Below are 26,682 nucleotides of genomic sequence, written 5' to 3'. Positions count from 1 at the left end.
AAGCCGGGAAAGGCCTACCGCTGACTGGCTGGCGTAGACGCTTGTCAGGACTGTACCATGCTAGCTCGGAGGAGGCTGATGAACTAAGAAAGGGCAGCGGCTTGTTCTTTTGAGTATTTTCGGGATGTACGAAGAAGTCTTTTCTTAGGAGGTCTCCTTGGATACACTAGAATAGAAAAGGCAGACAACAGAAGAGAGAGCGCTCGCCCGCCCGGCTCCCAGGTCCTCATCGGCCAGCCACGACGGCCTCCCGGGCGCGCTCCCGCGTCCCTACGTGCTGGCGGCGCCGTGCCCCGGCAGCCAATCAGAAGGCGAGGTCGCCGCGGTCGCCCGCGGTCGCGCGCACGCCGCCGGGCGGCGTCGGGGGCGGGGGGAGCGGGCGGGGGGAGTGGTGAATGGGCGAGTGGACGGGGGCGGGCGCGGCGGCGCGAGCCGCATGAATGAGAAGAACGTGCCCCGCGAGAGACGTCGCCCGCGCCCGCGCCGGGGAGCCAATGGGAATGCCGCAAGGCCCGGCGCCCCGAAGCTGAGGGCCACGGTCGCGCGCCGGCTCGGAGGCGAGCGGCGGCCGTCGGGAGCGCGCGTCGGCGGGGCGGGCGTGGAGCGTGCGGGGGCCGCGCGCTGCCTCTCAGAGGCCAGACGGCAGTGCTGGGAGGCGGCAGCGACGACGGCGACGGCGGTGGCGGCGGCGACCACGACGGCGGCCGGTGACGGGCACAGCGCCGGGGGTGAGTCCCGGGGACGCTGGCCCCTGCGGAACCGGAAGTGCCGGGCTAGTGAGGTGGGAGGGGAGAGTGACCTCTAGGGAAGGGGGGACCGCGGAGGGGAGGAGGTTAAGGCCCTCGCCCTCCTAGGGCTCCGTGGGCCCCTGAAACGGACGGCCGCGGAGTCCGGAGAGCCGCGGCCACCGGGGCTCGGAACCGGTTGGTGCCGTGGTGCCGGGCTGCCCGGTTGCGGAGCCGCCGCCCCTTCCGTCCCCGGCCCGCGATTCTCTCCGGGCCGGCGGGCCCTGCCTGGTTTTCTGGCCCAGGGGTTTGTCAGCTCGGCTGCCGAGTGGGGACCGTATCCCGGTCCCCTTTCGCCGCTCTGTAGCTCAGGCCCCTGGCCCCACACTCTGCTGATACTTATTTTGGTCAGAGCTTCGTCCAGTGGTTACCTGTTCTTTCTCCCGTCCACCCGCTGCTTCTCCCTACCCCCCCCCCCCCCCCAACCGGCCAGGTGCTCCGTGTCTCAAGTACTTTGTACTTTTTACAAGTGGGATCTTAAATGTGTTTGACAGTATTTTATCTGTAGGAGTCTTATTCATAGACAGGTCTAAAGTTCCTCAACCACTTGGCCAAATGGAACCACTGAAATGAGAAGCTAGGAAGTGACTAAAGTTATTAGAAGCAGTCGTAAAATCACAAACATGATCCATTGCAGGCCAGTTTTGGCCTCTTGGGTTTGCTTCCTGGTTAATGCCATCTTGTCCAGGATAATCTGAGGTTTGCATCTCCATCCTTCGATCCCAGTACGTGTCTGCTCTATATCAGACATCTCTTCTGTCTCTTGACAGCTTATAAATTCGCCTAATGTGTGTAAGAATCTGTCGACAGGTGCTTGGGTACCTGCCTCAGCCCGTGATGGCAATACTCTTAAACTTTGGCTGTGGTATTTGCCTCATAATTTATGTGCCTTCTTCTGTATGGCCTCTCCATTGCAGTAGATTCAAGTCTGTTGAACTGTGCTATAATGCTTAGTTATTAGAACAGATAATACGTGTGCTGTCAGGGGCACTGCTCCTCAGGAACTGCTTATATTGAACCTTAACCAAAGCCTTCAAACTGCATATCCTAAGTTGTTTGTTTTATAATATTTTTGTTGTTGTTTTGGGACAGGACCTCTCTACATAGCCTTGGCTGGCCTGGAACTCACTTTGTAGACCAAGCTGGCCCTGAAACTCACTTTGTAGACCAAGCTGGCCTCGAACTCACAGAGGGCTGCCCGCTTTTGCCTCCTAGTGCTGGGATTGAAGGTGTGGGCTACCACACCCGGCTCCGTGTTTGTTTTATACTACATATTTTCGCTCCGCGATCCCCCCCACCCAGTCAGAGTGTGTCATACACATTCTTGTGCCCGTGACTGAGCCCTCTGTGGATCCACAGAGCGTGACTGATGAACCACACTCACCCTTCCGGTTTCATGCCTTCTCTTTCTGCACCACATCCCTTTGCTGGAACTTGGTGTGCTCTTATTTATACCTAATCCATTATTTTATCTTGTCCCTTCTAATATCTTAACATTTCAGATGACGGTCTCATTCATATCTCAGTATGTGGTTCCAAAACTGCATGGCCTTCCATGACTGCTGTACCATGGCAGTATTAGTCTGTGTGGCTTTTATTGTGTAGTGGGATCTGCAGCAGTACAGGGTTCAAACTGATGAACTAACTTTACATAAATTTATATATATATATTTTTTTAAATATTTATTTATTATTATGTATACAATATTCTGTCTGTGTGTATGTCTGCAGGCCAGAAGAGGGCATCCAGACGTCATTACAGATGGTTGTGAGCCACCATGTGGTTGCCGGGAATTGAACTCAGGACCTTTGGAAGAGCAGGCAATGCTCTTAACCACTGAGCCATCTCTCCAGCCCACTTTACATAAAATTTAAGTAATGTAATTTTCCTTTGGAGTTTTGAGGAAAACATTTTTTTAAGATTTATTTATTAATTATGTATACAGCGTTCTGCCTGCATGTACACCTGCAGGCCAGAAGAGGGCACCAGGTATCATTACAGATGGTTGTGAGCCACCATGTGGTTGCTGGGAATCGAACTCAGGTCCCTTGGAAGAGCACGCAATGCTCTTAACCGCTGAGCCATCTCTCCAGCCCCCGAGGAGAACATTTTAATAGTACTTTACAGATCAAGAATTTTTCTTGTTCCAGTTAATAATGATACTTTGGCCTAAATTCAGCAAACAGAAATAATCATAAAATCAGGACTAAATAGGATTGGTTTATTTATTTATTTATTATGTATACAATATTATGTCTGTGTGTATGTCTGCAGGTCAGAAGAGGGCACCAGACCCCATTACAGATGGTTGTGAGCCACCATGTCGTTGCTGGGAATTGAACTCAGGACCTTTGGAAGAGCAGGCAATGCTCTTAACCTCTGAGCCATCTCTCCAGCCCCCTAGGATCTGGTTTTTAGGACCATGAGAACTTATTATAATCTTTGGGTTTTCATTCTAATGTTGCTTGCCTGCTCCCCCCCCCCTTTTTTTTTGTTTTAAACTAAGCCTTACTATGTAGCCCTGGCTGGCTTGTAAGGTATACATACCAGAGTGGTTTGGATTCTCAGAGCGATCCACCTGCCTCTGCCTTCTGAGTACTGAGATTAATGGTGTTCACCACCATTCCTTTGCCTTCTGAGTTCTAGATAAGAAAAGAAGTTATAAATCTCAGGACATATTTGATATTTTTAATAGCTGCTGTTGGTATCAAGTAGTATAATACTTGAGCAATAGCGCTGCTTCTTTCACTTAAAGTTTTTTTGTTTTATTTTGTTTTGTTTTTCGAGACAGGGTTTCTTTGTAGTTATCAAGCCTGTCCTGGAACTAGCTCTTGTAGACCATGCTGTCCTCGAACTCAGAGATCCGCCTGCCTCTGCCTCCTGAGTGCTGTGGTTAAAGGCCTGAGCCACCAACGTCTGGCTAAAATTCTGACTTAAGCAAAAATCTTGGTCTGTCGATCCTAAGTTATCATTAGGCATATGGTGTGGTAGAAAGGGTTTATGTCAGCATAACCCTTATGTCTTGGGTTCTGAACCTGGCTACCCAGGTGATTCAGTGGAAATGGCTTCAGGCCTTCTCTAGCCTTCAATTTTACAGAATAGGATAAGGGACTCTGTCACCAGATAATGTGGGTAAAGTGTTTTGAGATCACAGATGAAAGCATCCTGTAGAATTAAGGTGCCGGTGTTGTGTTGTTACTGTGACCAACAGAAATAATTGCTACTCTAATCATACTGGATTATGAGCAGCTTAGTTTGCCTCCTAATAGGCCTGTGTTAGGAGTTAAAAACTAGTGAATTTGGAAGAAAATGACCAATCCCTTTGTTGCGTTGAGTTTCTCATAGAGAATATTTCGTCTCTTGGTGCGAGATCGTTTCTTACCCAGGACCCATAGATGATTACAAAAGGCCAAAAATTGAACTTCTGCTTATGTGGTGTTGTCACTAAAAGGCATAAGCATAGAGAGACGCAAAAAGGAAATGATAGTTGCTGTCCTATTTTTAAGCTTCCTTTCTTCATTGTGGGAATAAATACTCTCTTTGTCCGAAGAGAAATATCTGTTTTAGTAGTGCCCTTCACTTCTGTGCCCTTGTTTGTTTTTAGACTTTATATTCTTGGTATGCAATGTTACTGCACTTTAGTCAGGAGAGATGGGCTTATAAGAGCGAGTCCTTGGATGACCTTAGGGCAGATAAAACTAGGTTCTCCTTCCAAACAGAGTAGCCCTTAAAAAGGTGAAGGACTCTGAATATATTTTCTTTCCATTTAGAGTTCCTATCCACATACATAGAAGTGAAGTCTTTCTTACAAAAGGCACTTTTTAGTAGTTGCTTGTGGGGCTTTAGCCTTGGGGTTCTTAAGAAATACCATGAAAGAATTTCTTTGATAAAAATATTTGGTTTTCTCCAGGTAAAGCACCATATCCCAGTTAAATTCTGCATCAAGGAAGCCCAAGATTGAAGACAAAGATCAGAGGCACTGACTAACCTGGAAACAGGGACATCTTTGGAACTTTCTCTACAGTAATCTTTCAGACTATCACCAGGTGAAATCGATTTCCTGTTACTCTGCTTATTGAAAGAACATGGCTTCAAGGATTTTAAATTTCCTTTTAGTTTTTCATGAACTCTCTGGGAAAAGAAGCCCTTAAAGGGCTTGGGAATAAGAAGAAGAGATTGAAAACGGACAATACCGCTGTTTTTCTCCCCCTTCAAAGAAAAGGATTTACAAGTCAACCCTGTAACAGCTGTTGTCCAGCTTCGGCCACCAGGAGAGAAGTAAATAAAATACAGTCACCATTGCCAGACAGCGCTGGTGAAGCCAGGTGTGAGAGTGGTGCCGAGGAGACTGCCGAAAGGGACAAGGACTGCTGCGAAAGATCGGCTTTCTTCAAAGCTGAAGGGACCCCAAGTTCCTTCTGGGATTAAAATAGAATCGTAGTGCAAGCCTCTTAGGTGGAAGTGTGGTGTTGTGGAGGGGCTCTCGTATCTCCCCAGAAGAGCTAAAGCTTCCTGCCCCTTCTTTTTGAAGACCTGCCTCCATCCATGAGCTTCACCTTGATCTGCTTGGCTCTCCATGTTTTCCACCTGCAGCTGTTTGCCTGCATACAGCCTACTGTTTGTCTTCAAGTTTTAAGTTGTACAAGTTGTGCTTCTTAGTCTCCTTTTCTGCTTTATTCTGGGGAGGTGTTATTGATCATTTGAAGTCACCTTTCCCCCTCCCATGTGCTTTCCTTCATTTGAGATCTTTTGACCTTTATTTTTGTTTGGGAGGGGGAAGGGTGATAATTTTGCATTTTTCTGTTTTCCCCAGTTTCTTTCCTCTCTGTTTCCCTCATCCCATTTTCTTGTCTGTTCTGCCGCTGTGTGGGCCTGGGCTATGCGGCAGGGCACATCTTTCATCAGAGCTCCAACATGCCCGCAGAGTCTGGAAAGAGGTTCAAACCCAGCAAGTATGTACCGGTCTCAGCAGCCGCCATATTCCTAGTGGGAGCTACAACACTCTTCTTTGCCTTTACGTGAGTTTTCTCCATCAGTGGCACATGGGGGTGGGAGGGCCATGCCATGGAAAGTGAAGACTGTTGTTTCTTAGTTTCGTAGTTATTCAGAAAGCCAGTACTCTATTGGTGTTTCCTACTTCCCTCTCCTTCCTGTCCTTTGGACTCATAGATGTTTTCATGATTTCCTATCCAGTTCCATCAGAGGTGATTTAAAGTAGGAGGGAAGACAGAAAACACCTTCAGAGAGGCTTGAAGTTTAAATGAGAGAAAGAGAATTGGATTAGACTTAAATCTTTTTTCCCTTTGTTTTTTTTTTGAGTCAGAGTCTCTCTACAGAGCCCTGGCTATCCTAGAACTTGCTACGTAGAACAGACTGGCCTTGAACTCAAATAGAACCTCCTGTCTCTGCCTTTCAAGTGCGGGGATCACCAGGCTGTGCTGACTTAAGTCTTTTCAAATAGTCAGTCATACCTGGGATGTCTGAGCCACATACTAGAGATTGTGGAACCTGAGTACCTCAGAGAGGTTTTTCTTTTTCTTTTTGCTGGCCTGGAGTTTCCTACGTAGATCAGTTGACTTCAAATTTGTGTTGATATTTCCTCTGCCTCCTGAATTCTGTCTGGGGTTTTAGACTTTTCTTTTAATATTTATTTATTTATTTATTGAGGCTGGCCTTGAACTCCACCTGGGTGGTGTGCCACCACCGCCTGGCCTGTAGATGTGTTTTTACCATGCTATGCCATAATTGGTTTTGAGATTTGAGAATTTTGAGACATGATCTTCCTGCCTTGGCCTTCTGAGCACTGTGAGAATTGATTTAAGTTATGCTAATGAGATAGTTTTGGTTTATAGTGTGACCAGGATGCTTTTCTCTTTACTTCTAAGAGCTAAGGCCTGGAGACAGGAAAGACTGTGCTTTATTTAGGAAGAAAGAACTAGGAGAGTTGTTTGCATTAGTTTCCACTGAAAGGAGTTGGAGTTTTTGTGCTAATTAGTTCTGATGGGAAAGGTAGTTGGCATTCAAAGATACCTACCTCACTTAGAGCAAATACACTTGTTTTACTGGAAGAGACTGATTTTCCCCTTTTCCTGTCCCCAGTGTGGTAGCTGTGGCCACCTAGCCAGTCTATTTTCTGTTAGGAATTTGTAATGAGCCTCTACTAGCCTTCTGAGCTTTATACTGTTGAGTCACCTCTTGGAGTGGTCTCTTTTTTTGTGTAACTTGTTTGCTGCCTTTGATATGTTGAGTAGCAGAAGGAGGGATGCTTCTTTGGTATCAGAACGTGCTCTGATTTTTGCTGTTTGAGCAGACTCAAACCTGTAGCCGACCTTTGTGCTACAGTAGCGGTTGTGCTGGGTCAGAGGAGGTCCGTGACGGGATCAGGCTCACACCTTTAGGCCTACCTAATGGGAATGCCCATTTCCCTTTGGGAGTCAAGCTCTTGGAGTAGCTAAAGTATTCAGCGGAGTAAGTGGTTTTTCTCTTTTAAACTGTTGTTGAGATCAGACATGTAGAATCCTTATTTTTAATTTGTTAATCTGGAACCATTGAAGTGCTTGGCTTGTTATACCAGTTTGTCCACAAAGAATTGTCCTGACAGGCATTGTCTTAGCTATTTAACCTACTTTTTCATCCCTTGGTGCCTGTTGAGTTGGGTCCCTCTTTATTTCATGTTGTCAGCTGCAGCAAAAGTTGTTTGTGGTGCTCCAGGGTCTTGTGTATGTTAGCTGGGTGTTTTGAACGCTAAACTCCATCCTTAGCTTGGGGGAAAAGTAGATGTTATTAACTCTATTTGGAATTTCTGTTTCTAAAACAAATTTAAGAAAGCCTTAAATTGTAGATGAGAGCCCCCATCATTAATCTCTACAGAGTAAGTTAATGGGCTCCTGTTTCTCACCAAAGTCTCACATGTTCACCCTGTAGAGTCGAATCGTAAGCACTCTGTTGATTGTACTTTTATCACCTAACAGGATTTGTTTGTTTTTGGTGCCCTCAGAGGCCAGAAAGGGTGTTGGATACCTAGGAGCCGGAGTTACATAGGTTTATGAGTGCCATGTGGATGATGGGAATCCACAGTTATGGAAGACCAATAGCTTTAATCACTGGGTTGTCTGCATCCCCACCACCTAGCTCTTGCTACCTCTGAAAGTCTTCTCTCTTTTCCATCTGACTCAGGTGTCTCCTCTGTAAGCTCACTTTTGAGCCATTCTTTGTTTTTGTTTTTTTTTTTTTTCTTTTTTTTCCAAGACAGGGTTTCGCTAATTTTGGAACCTGTCCTGGAACTAGCTCTTGTAGACCAGGCTGACTTTGAACTCAACAGAGCTCTGCCTGCCTCTGCCTTCCGAGTGCTGGGATTAAAGGTGTGTGCCACTCCTGCCTGTCTGAGGCACCATTCTTAAGAATGGGCTTTTTTGCACTCCCTCTTTGAGATTCAGTTCCTTGGATAGTTTTAAAACTATGTGCCATGTGCAAAAGAGTTCATGGCTTCAAATGGAGAGGTAAATAAAGAAGGCTCTTTTTGAGCGCACTTCCGTGGGGTCACCTGCCTGTTCTTTTCACTAGGTTTCAAGTGGCTCTTACATCAGTCCAGGTCCCAGGTGATAATTACTCTGGGACCTGGAGGACTGGGAGCAGGAGGAAGAGTTCCTTTCAGCTGGCAGACATAATTAGTGGAGGCATGTAGGCTTCAGCTAATTAGGAACAATTTACCCTCCGTGCTGCTTTGTTAAGTAGGGAAAGCTATGAACAGAAATTACCAGTTAGGTCTGGTCATCAAAGAAATAATGATGCTTTTCTGCCCCAGAGAAGTCTGCAAAGAGTAGTTGAGGTTCTACGGAGAGCTGATCCTCTGACTTCATTTGTTCAGACAGGAGTGGCAAATATCCTGCCTTAATTCATTTCTCTCTTCGCTCTTCGCTCTTCGGGTAGGAGAGTATCTGCTTAAGTAAACACACCCTTTTCTGGTTGGGTACTAGAATTTGCATCTAAGATAACGCATCTGGGTCCCATCTGTCGTAGTTTAATACTTTTTGTTGTTTGTTTATCGAGACAGGGTTTCTCTGTGACCCTGGCTGTCCTGGAACTCACTCAGTAGACCAGGTTGGCCTCAAACTCAGAGATCCACCTTCCTCTGCCTCCTGAGTGCTGTGACTAAAGGCATATACCACCACCGGCCAGCTGTTTTTGGTTTTTTTTTTTGTTGTTGTTGTTGTTGTTTGTTTTTTTGTTTTCTAAGACAAATCCTCACTATGTAGCCCTGGTTGGTTTGGAACTCATTGTGTAGATTAGGCTGACCTCAGATTTATAGACATCTGCCTGCCTTTGCTTTCTGAGTATTGGGATTAAAGGTGGGTATCACCATGCCTGGCTTTGTAGGTCAGGAGACTGAGTTTGATACTTTGTTAATGTTTCTGGATCTCAGTTTTTCCTTCTGTCTATAAAGAAGTTGAACTGGAGCAGTTTATTTCAGCTGTAAACTTTCCTGGATGGCATCTAACATGGACTTTCAGTACATAAAACAAACAGTAGGAATGCTGTAATTCAGATGAGACAAATTTAATAAATCCAGCTGCTGGTGCTTCTGTCTTTACCGTCCCCGGGTGCCGCAGAGCTCCTGGCAGCACTATGGGTATCACTACATTGATCTTCCCTAAAGTGTCCTTTGGTGCAGTCTCAACTTTCTGTTTCTTAAGTTGGGGAGAAGAGGTAGGGGATTTCTGTTTTTGGTAAAATAAAAAGCAGGTTAGAAATCCAGACACTTTCCAGAATCCTATCCATGGCACAGCTCACTTCCTTTTAGTTCCAGCATCAGGTCCCTTCCTACTTTTCTGTCTACAGATTTAGGCAACCTCTGTGGCTTTTTCTTCTCTTCCCATTCGTTCCTGTGAAGGTGTCAGCACCTGATTTTAGTGGGAACAGTCTTGTGATCTGCGGAGGCTCATTGAGCAGTGGTTGCTCCTTTCCTTCCCACACGGTTTTCCTCATCTAGAAGTAAGTGCCCAGGTCCTGCAGCACACATGGCTCAGCTTCTGGAAATCACAGGGTCTAGAAGTACAAAAGAGCACAGGTTTTAAGAGATACCTGTGAACCTGTCTGAGGACAAAATGTTTTCCCATGGAATTTTGAAGAAAGCATTCCTTGATGAAATTCTCAGCAGGAAATGGGACGTTCATTCCAGTCTTCTCATCAAGAAACACTGACGGTCAAGCAGTGAGCTAGGCTTGGGTGGAATGCATGGGCCTTGGCTGTAAGTGTTGCTTGACTCTCTAGTGCCTCAGCTGGGGATGGGATGATAGTAAGCTTGCTAGTGGAGCTGGAGTGACAGCCGATGACAGTGATAATGGTTTCCCGTGTCTTCTGTTTGGTGAATCCTTAATGCTATATATGCTAGTTCAAGACTCGTAGCAGAGCATGCCATGTGTCTGTCTCAGCCTCTGGGTGGGAAAGAGAACAACCTGTCCCAAACAAAGAGCAGAATTTAGCATCTTTACAGACATTCCCCTTCATTTTCATGTGTGTATTATGCAACTGAAGCAGCAAGCTTAAGAGTTTCTTGTGAACTGAGACAGGATTAAAATCTACAGCCTGACTGGCTTTTTCTTTCTAGGAACTTAGCTTTTTCTTTTGTGTAGTAGAAAGAGCTAGAAAGGCTAGGGAAACAGGGTTTCAGGAGTGTGTACATTGAAGCCCCCACTTCCCTTTTTACTTGGCATTGAAAATAGGCATAATGAATGGGTGGGCAGAAGAACCTGTTCTACCTGGGGTGGTTTATGTCTGGGAATCCCATCAGTGAGTCAGCCTTCTGGGCCGCAGCCACTCCCTAAGCTCTGCGCTCTGTGATTATTACTTACAGAGTTCAGGACAAGTCCTGACTTCTCTCCTTAGCTCTGGCTGCACCTCTCTCCAGCAAAGGCAGTCGATTCAAACAGACAATTGTGGTGGTCATCTTGGAATCTGGCGTAGTGCTAAGGCAGTGGAAAAGCTTTTTCTCAAGACGAGGAGAATATAGGCTGTGGCTGGAACGGTTGAGTCCTGGGGCTAGCAGCGGTAGGTCTGTCAGTGTGGAAGGAACTGTTCATGAAGGGGTCAGACATGCTGCCAGTGTGGGAACGGCCTTTATTTGGCAGTCCACACACTCAGTTCCACGATTATACATACATTCACTGAAACGTGCTGTTAGAGATTGAGAGGTGAACTTTGGCAGGATACGAGGAATTAGGTGATTTGTTTAAGTTGGAAATGAAACTGAAGAAAAGGAGGGATCTAGAAGACCGGGAGTTGAGGTAGGTATGGTGGCGCAGCCTGCAACTCAGGCACAGCCGGTCACTCAGGAGGCTGAGCCAGGCAGGGATGCTAAGAGTTGTAAAGTTAGCGTCAAGGTGCATAGTAAGTTCTAGGCTAGAGTAGGCCACACAAAGAGGCCCTCTCTCAAAAAACAAAAACAGACTGGCGGGCTGGAGAGAAGAGACAGACTCACTGGACTCAGATGAGGGCTATGGTGGTCGGTTCTAAGGACCTCAGTGCCCTACAGTTAGCTTGTTCTCCTTTAATTATCTTCCAGGCTGGAGGAGTGAAGTGAGTCACCTTTCTCTTCCTCCTCAAGCGGAAACTGAAGGGACAGCTAAGTACCAGGGAGGGGCCCTGACCTGGGCGACTGGTTTTCAGTTTCTCTCCTTTCCTCGTAAGAAACCTAGGAAATAGCTTTGCAGTAGGGTCCTGCAGGGACTCTTCCTTCTTAAACTCTGCTCCATCTCATGCCGAGATATGAGAAATCTTTTCTCAATCAGGAGTTCAGAGGAAGAAGCTTTATAGAGGACTTTGCCTGTTAATAGTGTGGGATTCTGGCTGAAGGGATGTTTTCACTTGGATATCTGTCTCTGTTATTTTGGTTTCCAATTCTGTGTAGCCCAATAAAGAGATGTAATGATTTTATTGATGTTTACTATCTGCAAAGCCTGGCACATAAATAGTATGTACTTTAAATTTTTAAATGGATGGCTGAATTTGAAAAACTAGATAGTGGAGAAAAAAATTGTGTCTCATTGGTTTATTTATGTCTTACTACAAAGCTCACTGCTTCTAAATAGTCTTGGGTCACTACTTACAGTTGTGTTTTTAGTTTGAATGGGGACTGACCACCTTTCTTGACTCTTGAGAATTAGTATTCCAGACTTGAATGTTGTCTAATATCCTAGGCTTGTCTTTTTCTTCATCAAACTCTTCCTATCTTCTGACTGTCAGGGTAAAAGGGACAAGGACAGATGCTGTCCTGATTCTAGAGATTAAATTCTTGGCCACAAAGCAGATTAGGGTATTTAGCCACTGTCTTGTGGTGCGCAGGAAGTTCTCTCTGAGCTGAAATGGAAATAAGACCAAGACAGATAAAGTAAGGTTCAGAGCCGAAGTCTGAGCTCCTGGGGCACCAGCAGAGAAAGGCAGCCCTTCTATCAAGGTCCTGATCCCAGCACTCGGGAGGCAGAGGCAGGCGGATCTCTGTGAGTTCGAGACCAGCCTGGTCTACAAGAGCTAGTTCCAGGACAGGCTCCAAGACCACAGAGAAACCCTGTCTCGAAAAACCAAAAAAAAAAAAAAAAAAAAAAAAAAGAGTTAGGTCCTGAAAGAAGATGAACTCAGACTTACATGAGCACTCCTCTTTTTTCCTTGGTGTCTAAAGCATGTCTCTTGATTTGAATGCCACGAATACTAGACATGTATGCCCAATTTTTCCCCCTGAAAGAGGATTTCTTTGATCTGAAGTTCTCTAATTTTTCCTCTCTTGTTCTTTGCTCCATCTTAGATGTCAGAAGTCTAATTCTTTGTCCTTTATGTTTTTATGGAATGCTTTACAAATTTGTATGTCATTCTTGCATAGAGGCCATAATCTAATATTATTTAAATTTTAGCACATGTGCTGCCAAAGTGAACACAGTTTTTGTCTGTAGAGCCCACGCTGACCTGAACTGGCAGTTGTATGTGTTCAGGTGTGCACTAGTGTGCCTGACTTAATTTTCATCTGTATTATTATTACTATTATTTTGTTTTTTCAAGACAGGGTTTCTCTGTAACAAGCCTGACTATCCTGGAATTCACTTTGTCGACCAGGCTGGCCTCGAAGTTAGAGACCCACCTGCCTCAGCCTCCTGAGTGCTGGAACTAAAGGCATGTGCCACCACACCCAGCATTATATTATACTTTCAATTCTCAACCATTATAATTAGCCTCTAGATAGCTGACAGTGGAGAAACGTAACGTAGTTGAGATTGTTCCAAAGTTAACTGAAGATGGATGGGGAGCTAGAGAGGCAGGTGGAATCCACATTCTTTGGGCTATTGTGCAGGTCAGTAGGACATGGATCCAGAAACCGTAGGTTGCTCCAGAGACAAGAGTGTAGCTGATATTTATCTTACAGTCAATCCCTAGTTCTTGTGTATGGTTTGTAAGGAGATAAGGGTACATTGTAAAGTCTGTCCAGTTCATATTTCTGCTGGTATCAGAGTATCATTTTCTTTATTGTCTGCAGGTGTCCAGGACTGAGCCTGAATGTGTCACCTGCAGTGCCCATCTACAATGCAATTATGTTCCTCTTCGTGCTGGCCAACTTCAGCATGGCCACCTTTATGGACCCAGGAATTTTTCCCCGAGGTAAGATCTTCCTATGTCCTCATGTAAACTCCCTGTTATCATTAAAAATAGTTACTTGGGTTGGAGGGTCTTAGGATTCTGGGATACTGTTAAGAGGAATATGTATCACACAATATTTAGTCATTTGGTTTACTTTGGGTCAGACCATTTTTATTTAAATTTTATTTAAGGTTTTTTAGTTTGATCATTATTTTTTCTCCTCCCCTAATTCCAAGATGTTCCTCATTTCCCTCCCTACCCAACTTCATGTTCTTTCCCTCTCAGAAACAAACAACAACAACAAAGGAAAATCAATACAAACAAAATTTAACCTAAACAAAACTCACATAAAACAGAATCTGTATTGTGTTGGTCTACTGCTGCTTCTGGACTTGATGCCCAGTGCCACTACATTGGAGAAACTGATTTTTTTCTTTCTCAGCAGGCATCATTTGGTTTTTATTAATTTATTTATTTACTTAGTTATTTTTCACATACAGTTCCAGTTTCCCCTCCTTCCTCTTCTGCTCCTTCCCTTTCCCCCACCCCTGCAGGAATCAATTGTAAATAGCATCTTTTTTTTTTTTTTTGAGACAGGGTTTCTCTGTGGATTTGGAGCCTGTCCTGGAACTCGCTCTGTAGACCAGGCTGGTCTCGAACTCACAGAGATCCGCCTGCCTCTGCCTCCCGAGTGCTGGGATTAAAGGCGTGCGCCACCATCGCCCGGCGCATCTTTTTTTTTTTAAAAAAATAAGTCTTTTTATTTATTATGTACCTGCACCCCAGAAGAGGGCACTAGATCTCATTATAGATAGTTGTGAGCCACCATGTGGTTGTTAGGAATTGAACTCAGAACCTCTGGAAGAACAGTCAGTGCTCTTAACCGCTGAGCCATCTCTCCAGCCCCTGTAAATAGCATCTTGATTAAGGGTGGGACTTTGGTCTGCTTCTTTGATTTTTGTTATTCAGAAATTTACTCAGAGCTTGTAGGTTGAATGATGTTAAGTCCAGTAATAATTACTATGAATTAGACAGTTCTGACAGTGTGGTACAAAGTACAGTGGAAGTATGGGTAAGGTTCTCTTGAGGACATTGACAGCAGTGCAGTTATGTCTAGAGAAGTTAGTGAAGTACTGCTAAGAATGGGTGAGAAGACTTTACCAACCAGAAGCCTGAGGAAGAGGAGGAGAGTTTCAGACAGAGGAAGCATACACAGAAGCTTGTGCCCATGGAATGTGACATCATCAGGTTGGAGGATACAGTATATGGTCAGACCAGAAAAGAAACCCAGAGCCAAATTGTGAAGGACTTCATTTGCTACATGAGGCCTTTGGAAAATGTGCTGCTTCTGATCCCAAGGGGGTCTTTAATTTACAATAAAATAATTCTTTTGAGAGTGTACAGACAGCTCTTGGCTTTGGACAGAAAGCAGATTCAACAGAACCATTTATGACAGCTTAATGGGGCAGAGCAAAGAGTGAAAAAACCTGCTGCTCCATTGCCCTGGGCATACTTGATCCCGTCTGAGCTCAGAAGCTAAGTGTGGCTAGGCCCGTGTAGTACCTATACGGATACTTCTGTTGTGGCAGTTTCAAGGGTCAGACCTTGGGAGATAAATTTAATGCTGAGTTTTATAAACTGAATGTTAAATAGGCTGAATATTTGCTTTTGTTTTTTTCCATGCTAGGGATTGAGCCCAGGCCCTGGACCATTCCCAGGCTCTAGACGTAGATAATGAGTCTGAAATACTCCCCACTACAGTTATCCAGCGGGCAGGAGTTAATACTGTGCTTTGGGAGTATGCAGCTGTGGCATGTGAAGTGGTAGGAGTAGGATAATGTAGAGACGTAGAGTGAGGTTAGGAAAGACATGAAGTAAGACCTGGTCAGTTCTGCCATTTTATTGTGGGTAAAGGAGAAAGAGGAGCCATTGAGGGAGGGACTGAACAAGGAGGAGGAAAAAAGTAAAAGCTAAGGAGAATTTGTCAGGTAACTGACTTCCTGGTAGTATATAGTGACTCAGAATCTCCCGTTTGGTTACTAAGAATTGATTTTTTAAATAATTACTTCTATTTTTAAACAGGGTCTCACTCTGTAGCCCAGGTAGGCCTAATGAGTGCTGGAATTATAGGTGTAAGCCACTGTAATAACCAGCCGAAAAATTGATCTTAACAGTAGCTAAGTAGTGTGTTTATGTATGTCTAAGAAAAGGGTACAGCTGAATTACTGTTGTTTTAAGGCAGTGAATGGAAAATGAGGAAGCAGAGTCAGCAAATACTAGATTTCCTCTTTTAAGAAGTAAGCAAAGAAAGCTGAAGATGGTGTCATATTTTAAGAGAAAAGCAAACTTTATAAGACAAAAGACTACCATGTGGGTAGCACGAGGAAATAGAGCCAGAGAAGAGCGGGAAAAGCTGGAAGCATACTTTCCAGGTCACGTCGGAAGTCTCGTGGAGGGAGGACTAAAACAAGAACAGTCATGATCAAGTTCATGAGCAAGAAAGACCATGAGCTGACAAAAATTGTTACTAATGACATCTGATTTTCCTCACAAGTGCAAATTATTTTTCCAAGTGGTCTTGGGTTAGCAAGTGAGATGCAGTTTTCCTGAACTCGCTGTGCTCTGAAAGCTTACCTCAGTGTTACTGATCATTTTTAGATTTTTGTGGGAGAAGGCACTTTGAGTTTCAAACCAAGGAAGGATGTTTTTATTGAGTCATTAGTGTTCGTTTCTCAGATATTCAGTGGCCTGCTATACAGAAATTTCTGATGACCATATGTGATAATCCTCTCCTCCCTCTTTCTGAGACAGGTTCTTTGTATAGCCCTGGCTGTACTTGAACTTCCTCTGTAGAGGAGGTCTGCTTCTGCCTTCCAGCTGCTAGGGTTAAAGGCTTGTGCCACCAATGCCCAGCTCAGAGAGAACTCTTACATTTTGGCATATTCCCTTTATTTTAAAAGTTTTTTGTTTTGTTTTCCTATATTGCTGAGGATCAAACCCAGGGACTTGCACGTTAGGCAACAACTGTGTCACAGAGCTACATCCTTGAAGATTTTGCATATGAGCTTGGCATGATTGTATACCTTTAATCCCAGCTCTTGGGAGGCAGAGGCAGGCAGATTCCTATAGTTTCAGCCCCAGGGCTATGTAGTGAGACAAACTCCAAACTGTGTGTGTGTGTGTGTTTGTGTGTATCTGTATGGTTGTTTATATATAGCATGTATCTACCAAAATGTCTTTCCATTCTGAGAATTGAGCCCAATACCTTGTGCATGGTGCACAAGAAATCTACTTGCTTTGGGATTAAAGCTATTCATCAGCATGGCTAGCCAAAAACTTCATCCCCCCCCCCCCCCCCCCCCCCCTTGAGACAGTGCTTTTTTGTGTTAACAGCAGCCTTGGCTGGCCTGGAACTTGTTTAGTAGACCAGACAGGCCTTGAAGTCACAGGGATCCATCCACATGCCTGCAGAAAATTTCTCTCTCTCTCTCTTATTTTTTTTTGGAGACAGGGTTTCTCTGGGTAGCCTTAGCTGTCCTGGACATCACTACGTAGACCAGGCTGGCCTTGAACTCAGAGATCCACCTGCCTCTGTCTCCCAAGTGCTGGGATTAAAGGAATGAGCCACGATGCATGGCAAAATTTTTTAATAAAGAAGAATGTTTTTTCTTGCTAATCCTGATATTATAGAAAACCTTTTGCTCTTAACCATGCAGTATGTGAACTGTGGACTTACAAAATATGACATTCTATCTAGGTACTTAAGAAGTTAGGCTAGAGAAGTCGCTCAGTAGTTTTAAGTCTCTGCTCTGGCAGAGACCCTGACTGATTCCAGCACCCACAGCCCACAATTGTCCATGACTCTAGCACCGAGGCTCTAATAACACCCTCGTCTGGCACATGCACACACACAATAAGTCTTAAGGAGTTATGTTTTAAACATCCTTATGTTCCTAATACTTAATAGTTTGGGCACAGTTGTTTTTAAGTTGATTTTTCCCTCTTTTCAAGCTGAAGAGGATGAAGACAAAGAAGATGATTTCCGAGCTCCTCTTTACAAAACGGTGGAGATCAAGGGCATCCAGGTGCGCATGAAATGGTGTGCCACCTGCCGTTTCTACCGCCCTCCTAGATGTTCCCACTGCAGTGTCTGTGACAACTGTGTGGAGGTAAGAGCACCTGCTGTAGAATTATGTACAGTGTTCTGCCTGTATGCATGCCTGCAGGCCAGAGAGGGCACCAGCTCTCATTACTGATGGTTGTGAGCTACCATGTGGTTCCTGGGAATTAACTCAGAACCTCTGGAAGAGCAGCCAGTGCTCTTAACCTCTGAGCCATCTGTCCAGTCCCTTTTTTTTCTTTTTTAATTAAAATTTCTATTATTTATGTGGTGTGGGTATTTTTGCTTGAATGCATGTCTATGTACTACGGTGCATATTTGAGGCCAGAAGAGGATGTCAGAACCATGGAAATGGAGTTATAGAAAAGCTGTGAGCCTTTATGTAGGGAATTGAGCCTGGGTCCTCTGGAAGATCCCTCCAGCTTTCTTCTTTAAAAAGATTGGTTCTTGTGTATATGTGTACCTGGTGCCTGAGGAGGTGGCATTAGATCCTGAGGAACTAGAGTAAATGGATTTTCTTTGGGTTCCCAGCTTACGAAAAACAACAGAGAGACTTACTATTATGAAAACTTGACCTTAGTTTAGGCTTGTTTCTACTAGCTCATAACTAAAATTAATACATTTCTATCCATCTGTGTGCTGCGCTGCCACATGGCTCTTAACCTCTCCTGAATGTCATGCTTCTCTGTGTCCAACTGGCTACTCTCCAACTCCCCCTTTCTTCTTCCCAGAGCTCTCTCTGTCCCTGGAAGTTCTGCCTGTACCTCCTGTCTAGCTATTGGCCATTTAGTTTTTTTTTTCTTTTAAACCAATCACAATTATATATCTTTACACAGTGTAATCAATTATCTCACAAAACATTAGCGTTACTGATGGTTGATTGTGAGCCATATTTGGGTGCTAGGACCCAAACCCAGGTCCTACAAGAGCAGTAAGTGCTTTTAACTGGGCTATCATTGGACCCCGTAGAGCACATTATTTTGCCTACAAAGATTTACTTATTTATATATTTATTTGAGACAGGGTTTCCTCTGTAGCTTTGGAACCTGTGCTGGCCACAAACTTGTGGCAGTCTTCCTGTGTCCCAAGTACTGGAGTTGTAGACTTATTGCACTGTGCCAAACAATTTGTTGATCAATTTGGGTTCTGGCCAACCTCTGGAAGGACTCTTTCAGTTAACAGAGCAAGAGGAAATGCTTGCTTTATTTTTTTATTTGTCTGGGTTTTTGAGACAGGGTTTTTTTGTGTAGCCCTGGCTGTCCTGGAACTCGCTCTGTAGATAAGGCTGGCCTTAAACTCAAAAAGATCTGCCTGCCACTGCCTCCTGAGCGCTGGAATTAAAGGCATGTGCTGCGATCACCTGACTTTAAATTTAACCTTTTAAAACTTTAAATTTTTGTGACTAAGTGGTGAATATGAATACAAAAAGTAAAGCTTAAGTTCTGTTATTTTGTTCCTGTTTTCAGCAGAATGAATCTAATGCTTTCTTGTCGTGTGTGTGTGTGTGTGTGTGTGTGTGTGTGTGTGTGTCTGGAGTACATGTGAATGTCAGAGGACAACTTGCAGAGATTGATTGTCTTGTTCTGTCATGTGAGTCTCAGGGATTGAACCCAGGTTATTGCTATGTTTTTAAGGACACCATTTATTCTGTCTCTTTTTTGCTCCTAGGAATTTGATCATCACTGCCCCTGGGTGAACAACTGTATTGGTCGCAGGAACTACAGATATTTCTTCCTTTTCCTCCTTTCCCTGACAGCCCACATCATGGGTGTGTTTGGCTTTGGCCTCCTTTATGTCCTCTATCACATAGAGGAACTCTCAGGGGTCCGCACTGCTGTCACGTATCCTTGGAGGCCTTTGGCTTGTGGGATGGGGCTGGGAGGGCATGTTGAGTCCTTGAGTCAAGAAATTTAAAGGGGAAGTGGTTGTAATAGAACTGGGGAAAATAAGGTAACATTGCCCTGTTTTCCTTGACTACTTGGAATCAGAATGGCAGTGATGTGTGTGGCTGGCTTGTTTTTCATCCCTGTAGCTGGCCTCACAGGATTTCATGTGGTGCTGGTGGCTAGGGGAAGAACAACGAATGAACAGGTACTAGAAGAACTGGCAGGAGACTGAGAGCGTAGCGTTTAGATAAACAGAACCTCAGTGAATAGTTATGATGTAGAGTGGTGAAGTGGGCCTAGGTCCTCAGTAAGTAGAATTAAAGGTGGTGATGGTGCTGCACCTTTGGAATCTTATTTAGGAGGCTGAGGCAGGCGGATCTCCTTGAGTTCGAGGCCAGCCTGGTCTACAAGAGCTAGTTCCAGGACAGGTTCCAAAGCTACAAAGAAACCCTGTCTCAAAAAAACCAAAAAAAGAAAAGAAAAAAGGAAAAAAAAAAAAAGGAATGGCTTTGTTATCATTCTTTTTAACAAATATTTAGTCTGTGACTTTATAGAAAGTAGTTGGCACAGGCTTTAGTACTATGATGGAAAGATAAATTAGTGTATATAACGTGTACGTAGGCTATATGCAAATACTGTGCCAATTGATGTAAAGGAATCTGGATTATATTAGTCAATATTCAGAAAATTACTTAAACCCATCTTAATACAGGAATCTGATGTTGAAGATTGATTTTCATAAGGTATACTTAGAATTTTTTTTTTTTTTTTTTTTTTTTGGTTTTTCGAGACAAGGTTTCTCTGTCGTTTTGGAGCCTGTCCTGGAACTAGCTCTTGTAGACCAGGCTGGTCTCTAACTCACAGAGATCCGCCTGCCTCTGCCTCCCGAGTGCTGGGATTAAAGGCGTGCGCCACCACCGCCCGGCTATACTTAGAATTTTAACTGAGAACCTCCGACTCTATAATTCCTGTGTTTTTGTATTTTGAGACGGTTTCTCTTTATAACAGTCCTGGATGTCCTAAAATTCACTTTGTAGACCAGGCTGGCCTCAAACTCACAGAGATCCACTTGCCTCGCCTCCTGAGGGCTGGGATAAAAGGTGTGCGCCATCACTACCTGGTGAATCCTTGTTCTTAATCTTTACAAGTGTCACTTTTGTACCTGAAAGAATGGCTGCACAGCCAGGTCGTGGTGCACGGGAAGCAGCCTGGTCTACAAGAGCAAGTTCTAGAACAGGCTCCACAGCTACATAAAGAAAGCCTGTCTTGAAAAACACGCAAGCAAGCAAACAAAAAGAATGGCTGCACAGTCATTTGCCTTTCGGCATAGTCTGACTTGGTTCTTTCTATTTCCTAGGTTACAGGTAAATTCCGGGGAGGTGTGAATCCCTTCACCAATGGCTGCTGTAACAACGTTAGCCGTGTCCTCTGCAGCTCTCCAGCACCCAGGTACACCTTTGTCTTCCTTGGCTTGTCCTGAGTAAGGGAAGTCTGATGGAAAATGTCTTTTAGAAAGGGCTTTGCTCTTAGAATGGTGAGTGGTACAAGGATGAGGCATGCTGATCTTTTGATGAACTTTTGAATTCAGCTGATACTGTTTAGGTGTGGCTCATTGCCTTTGAGAATTGAGGATGCATAAAATTTAACTGTAGTGCTCGACATTTGCTTATAAAGGCCTCCTCTTGCTGAAGATGTGCACCAAATCCAATTGCTAACTTTACACTAGACTCCTGCTGAAGATTAAACTGAGGGTCTTACTGTGTATTCAGAAAGCTTCCTTCATACTTAGTATGCAAGTAGAAATTTTGAATGAAATAGTAAATGAAAGCCTTCTCTCACCCTTGCTCCACAGGTATCTGGGGAGACCAAAGAAAGAGAAGACAATTGTAATCAGACCTCCTTTCCTTCGACCAGACGTCTCAGATGGGCAGATCACTGTGAAGATCATGGATAATGGCATCCAGGGAGAGCTGAGGAGGACTAAGGTGAGAAGAGGGAAGTAAAGCTAGGTAAACCATGGCAACGAGATAAACTTGAACTGAGTATACATCTTTGTGTTAAAGTCACTGAAATACAGATCTTTTCTCCATTAGATTTCAAGTTCAGTGACAGACACTGAGTCCATTTCTTTGTGTGTCTTCATAAGACTAACATCTTTAGATGATAGATGCCCAACTCTTCTTTGTCCTTTTTATCCCCAAACTGACTCTAACTGGTTCTCCAGTACTTTTCTTATGCCGACTTAATGTTATCTTACTGTGGTTTCTCAGTCTGATTTCCCTTCCTTCCTTTAAAGTCTAAGGGAAGCCTAGAGATAACAGAGAGTCAGTCTGCTGATGCGGAGCCTCCACCTCCTCCTAAGCCGGACCTGAGCCGATACACCGGGCTGCGAACGCACCTTGGCCTGGCTACTAATGAGGGTAAGGGCTGCTTTGGTGTGTGAGACAGACAAGGTACCACGTAAGCTGTAGAAAAGATGAGCAAGGGCTGGAGAGATGGCTCAGTGGTTAAGAGCATTGCCTGCTCTTCCAAAAATTGTGGTTCAATTCCCAGCAACCACATGGTGGCTCACAACCATCTGTAATAAGGTCTGGTGCCCTCTTCTGGCTTGCAGACATACACACAGAATATTGTATACATAATAAATAAATAAATATTTAAAAAAAAAAAAGATGAGCAAGGGCGGGGAGGTAATGCTTAAATTAGGGCTTACAGCACCCAGCAAATGGAGCTTTCTTTAAGTAGCTAAAAGGAGTGCTGCCAATTAGTAATAGACAGTGATTTGAACGGACTTTCCAGAGAATTACTTTTTACAATTTTATATTGTGTATGTGCATGGTGTGTGTGGCGGGAGGGTGTTAGGTAGAACAAAAGATAAGCTCCAGTAGCTGGTTCCTTCCTTCCACTATGAATTCTGGGGATTCACATTCAGGTTATCAGGCTTTTGTAGCAAGTTTTACTTGCTGTGAGTTTGCCTGAATCACAATTTCTTAGTACATTTGGTGCATTTGCTCGCCACAAATTATAAAGATCCTTGGTCTTTAAAAAATATTCTCCCTTCCCCCGGGTGGTGGCGCACGCCTTTAATACCAGCTCTCAGGAGGCAGAAACAGGTGGATCTCTGAGTTTAAGCCCAGCCTGATCTACAGAATGAGTTCCAGGGTAGCCAGGGCTACACTGAGAAACCCTGTCTCCAAAAACAAAACAAACAAACAAACAAAAAAAAAAAAAGAAAAACTAAACAGAAAGAAAGAAAAAGAAGGACTTTGTAGACCAGAATGTTGCTGATCTCACAGAAGTCTGCCTTCCTCTGTCTTCCGAGTGCTGGGATTAAAGATGTGCACTACCACACCTAGCCTTACCATTATTTTTTTATGTGTGTGTGGGTGTTTAGCCTGCATGTGTATGTCTGCTCACCACTTGTAGTCCTATATCCAAAGACCAGGTCCAGCTGAGTCTTGAGACTTAATTTCAGCAGTCTTGTTTCCTAGACTTTGCTTTTATTGGGTATACTTGATTCTGCTGTGCCCTTTTCCTCTACTTTGAGAAACTCCATGACAGTTGTGCTCTGGGTTTCCTGTGTAGATAGCAGTCTCCTGGGCAAGGACAGCCCCCCTACACCTACCATGTACAAGTACCGACCGGGTTACAGCAGCAGCAGCACCTCAGCCGCCATGCCTCACTCCTCCAGCGCCAAGGTACTGACTGTGTACTCTGAGAAGTGGGGCCATAACCTTTCTTGAGGAAAGCGTGGAGGAAATAAAAATCGAGGGCATCTTACTGATTATTGGCATTAATGGAATTGAATTTCCTTGATGTGTTCTTCATCAAAAAAGGAGCAATGACAAATACTAGATAAAAAACACTAATTAGTGGGCACTGGAGAGATGGCCCAGAGGCAAAGGGTACTTACTGGTTGCTCTTCCAGAGGTCCTGAGTTCAATTCCCAGCAACCACATGGTAGCCCACAATCATCAGTAATGAGATCTGGTGCCCTCTTCTGGCCTGCAGACAGAGCACTTGTATTTAAAAAATAAAAAAACAAAAACTCTAGTGTCAAATCTGATTTTAGAAACCAAGTTACTTAGTCTCTATAAGCCTCATTTCCAACATCTTAAAATGAGGCATTTGTTCCCAGCCTTATGACGTCCATGTTTGAAGTGTGCCGCTGGCACGTAATTCTCTTCTTCAGTGTCTCTTTGGGCTCAGGGGGGTGTCAAAAGGAACGCTAAGACTATTTTACTCTTTTTCTACAGTTGAGTCGTGGAGACAGCTTGAAGGAACCAACCTCAATTGCAGATAGTAGCCGCCATCCCAGCTACCGCTCAGAGCCCAGCTTGGAGCCAGAGAGCTTCCGGTCTCCCACTTTTGGAAAAAGCTTTCATTTTGATCCGCTGTCCAGTGGCTCACGATCCTCCAGCCTCAAGTCAGCCCAGGGCACGGGCTTTGAGCTGGGCCAGCTGCAGTCCATTCGTTCAGAGGGTACCACTTCCACCTCCTATAAGAGCCTGGCCAATCAGACACGCAATGGAAGTCTTTCCTATGACAGTCTGCTCACTCCTTCAGACAGCCCTGATTTTGAGTCAGTACAGGCAGGGCCTGAGCCAGACCCACCTTTAGGCTACACCTCTCCCTTCCTGTCAGCCCGGCTGGCCCAGCAGCGGGAAGCCGAGAGGCACCCACGTTTGGTGCCAACCGGCCCACCACACCGAGAGCCCTCGCCAGTCCGATATGACAATCTGTCTCGCCACATCGTGGCCTCCCTCCAGGAACGAGAGAAGCTGCTACGACAGTCACCTCCACTTGCAGGCCGTGAGGAAGAGCCAGGCTTGGGAGACTCAGGCATTCAGTCAACACCAGGCTCAGGCCATGCCCCTCGTACTAGTTCCTCTTCAGATGATTCAAAGAGGTCACCCTTGAGCAAGACTCCACTGGGACGCCCAGCTGTCCCCCGTTTTGGCAAACCAGATGGGCTAAGGGGCCGGGGAGTAGGGTCCCCTGAACCAGGCCCAACTGCCCCCTACCCAGGCCGATCAATGTCTTATAGCAGCCAAAAAGCCCCATCTGGTGTCTCTGAGACAGAGGAAGTGGCATTGCAGCCATTACTGACACCCAAGTAAGTATGTCTTTTCTTCCCTCATGCGATGTCAGTCTGGTTGTACATGATTCTAGTATAGGTGGAGCCTGGGGACCCTGAGAACTCTTTCATAATTTCATAGCCTTATGGACAACTCTTTAGAGACTGAAGGTTGATAATATTCCCTTAATACTATCTTCCTGAGAGTTAATTGCCAGAATAAGTATATGAGAACTGAGGTTAGAAATAAATGGGGAAAAAAGAGAATCCATCTTACTTTAAGCATGTCAATAAAGTCAAAGGACTGGATTGTTTAGGGAAGGAGATACATAGAAAAGATTCCCCCTCCATATTAGACCCTTTTTGTGTATGATTGTATTGTATATGCATTGTGCATCTTTTCCTGACGTCTGTTTCTTCTTTTTTCCCCCAGAGATGAAGTACAGCTCAAGACCACCTACATCAAATCCAATGGGCAGCCCAAGAGTTTAGGCTCAGCTTCCCCTGGCCCAGGCCAGCCAACTCTCAGTAGTCCCACAAGGGGAGGAGTCAAGAAGGTGTCAGGGGTGGGTGGTACCACTTATGAGATTTCTGTGTGAATCTTGGCGCCTTCCCTCCCCCACACCTCTGCACCTACACCAAAGGGCCTCAGGTGGCCACCTTCCTTCCCTCAAGGGGCTCCCCTACTTTGCATGGACATTTTTAAACCACCGATTCCAAGAGGATGAGGCTTGTTTTACAAAATGCCATGGGGTTGAGGAGAGTTGGGGCCCTGAGACAGGGGTGGCACCCCCTCCCCCTTTTGATCTTTTAAGACCTTCCTTCCCTTTGATCCCTGGACCAGACTCAGTGGACATTTGTGCAATTGCTCGCCCTGGAGGGAACCAGATCATTTTTAAACCAGAAATAATTTTTTTTATTGTTGTTACGGATTCTATTTTTTTCCTCTTCTCCGTTACCAGGTGTGTGTGTACATATATATATATTATAAATATCAAAGAAATTATATATCTATCCTGGGATGGGAAAACAAGGGAGGGATATATAGATATATATATATATATAAGGAGGGGGATTTTATTCTTCCCTTTCCTTAGACCAGCAGGAAAAGAGACAGTACAGTCTTTTTTTTCCCCATGGTTCCCTCTCTTTTGTCCCAGTTATCAACTAAGGAAATAGCACCCTCTGCTGGTGCTAAGTGATTGGGAAAGAACCCTCAGTTAAGTCTGGGGTTCTTGGGTCAGAAAAAAGAACTTGCAGAGTTTCCTAGGCTCACTGACATCTAGTTTCCCCAGGAAAGGGGTCACAGTTCCACGACGGTGGTGGGAGATCAGGAAAAGAGCTTGGCCTAGTTTACAAAAACATCAGGCAATCTCCCTCCCCCCCCATTCTTGGGAGACAGGGATTGTGGTTGGCTTAGTGAGCCCATTCAATGCTTCCCTATAACTTAGTTAAAATGATCTTCAAACCCAAGGCCAGAAGAGAAGAATCCAAAAAGCAATATTTTTCATCATATGCCAAAAATGGGATAGAGAGAAGGAGTGGCAGGCCTAGGCCCCTCCGATTGTCCCCTGGGGTTTACTCCTTTGCCCACCTCAATATGGTGCTGGGTAGAGGGGGTAGCTGGGGTCTAACCTTTAACAGGGAAGAGCCCAGCCTCTATACAGAGACCCTATAATTTTTTTATTCTGATTAGCCATTTTAAACCAACAAGGAATAAAATAAATCCTGATCTAACCAGCTCCCCCTGACTTGTGTTTTATCTGGCTAAGGCAAGGTGAATGATCTTGTGGGAAGTCAAAAGAGAAGCCCCATTCTCTGGTCTGCTTTTGTTCTGGCTAACAAATTAACCTAGCTTTTCATAACAAAAACTTCCTCTTTTTTGAAATATTAGAACTCTTGTGTCATTTCTTCATTTACTCTAGAGAGTCAAATGGGTTGGAGAGATGGCTCAGCCATAAAAGCACTGACTCCTCTCTTCCAGAGGACCCAGGTTGGCAGCTCACAATTGTCTGATACTCTCACACAGAGATACATGCACACGAAACACCAATACTCGTAAAAGTAAATAAATTATTATTATTTTTCCTCTCCCGAGACAGGGTTTCTCTGTAGCTTTGGAGCCTGTCCTGGAAGTAGCGCATGTAGACCAGGCTGGCTGGCCTTGAACTCACAGAGATTCACCTGCCTCT

The 26,682-nt window shown here is 44.7% G+C and overlaps 1 protein-coding gene across 1 annotated transcript; it reads left to right on the top strand.

Annotated features, from left to right (window-relative positions):
- The first annotated feature begins 429 nt into the window (after positions 1–429).
- On the top strand, positions 430–26,232 carry Zdhhc5 (zinc finger DHHC-type palmitoyltransferase 5). Its single transcript, XM_041639733.1, has 12 exons — positions 430–728; positions 4,697–5,804; positions 13,307–13,428; positions 17,419–17,576; positions 19,196–19,368; positions 19,516–19,618; positions 20,771–20,862; positions 21,266–21,398; positions 21,710–21,833; positions 22,999–23,111; positions 23,670–24,529; positions 24,924–26,232. Exons 2-12 carry the CDS (start codon positions 5,701–5,703, stop codon positions 25,087–25,089), a joined length of 2,148 nt encoding a protein of 715 aa, XP_041495667.1. The 5' UTR covers positions 430–728; positions 4,697–5,700; the 3' UTR covers positions 25,090–26,232.
- The last annotated feature ends 450 nt before the right edge of the window (positions 26,233–26,682 follow it).

The sequence above is a fragment of the Microtus oregoni genome, unplaced genomic scaffold (genome assembly GCF_018167655.1).
Source record: "Microtus oregoni isolate MIOR12 unplaced genomic scaffold, Mior012 000060F_ref0000265, whole genome shotgun sequence".
Lineage (NCBI taxonomy): Eukaryota > Metazoa > Chordata > Mammalia > Rodentia > Cricetidae > Microtus > Microtus oregoni.
This window is presented reverse-complemented; position numbering and strand designations above follow the sequence as displayed.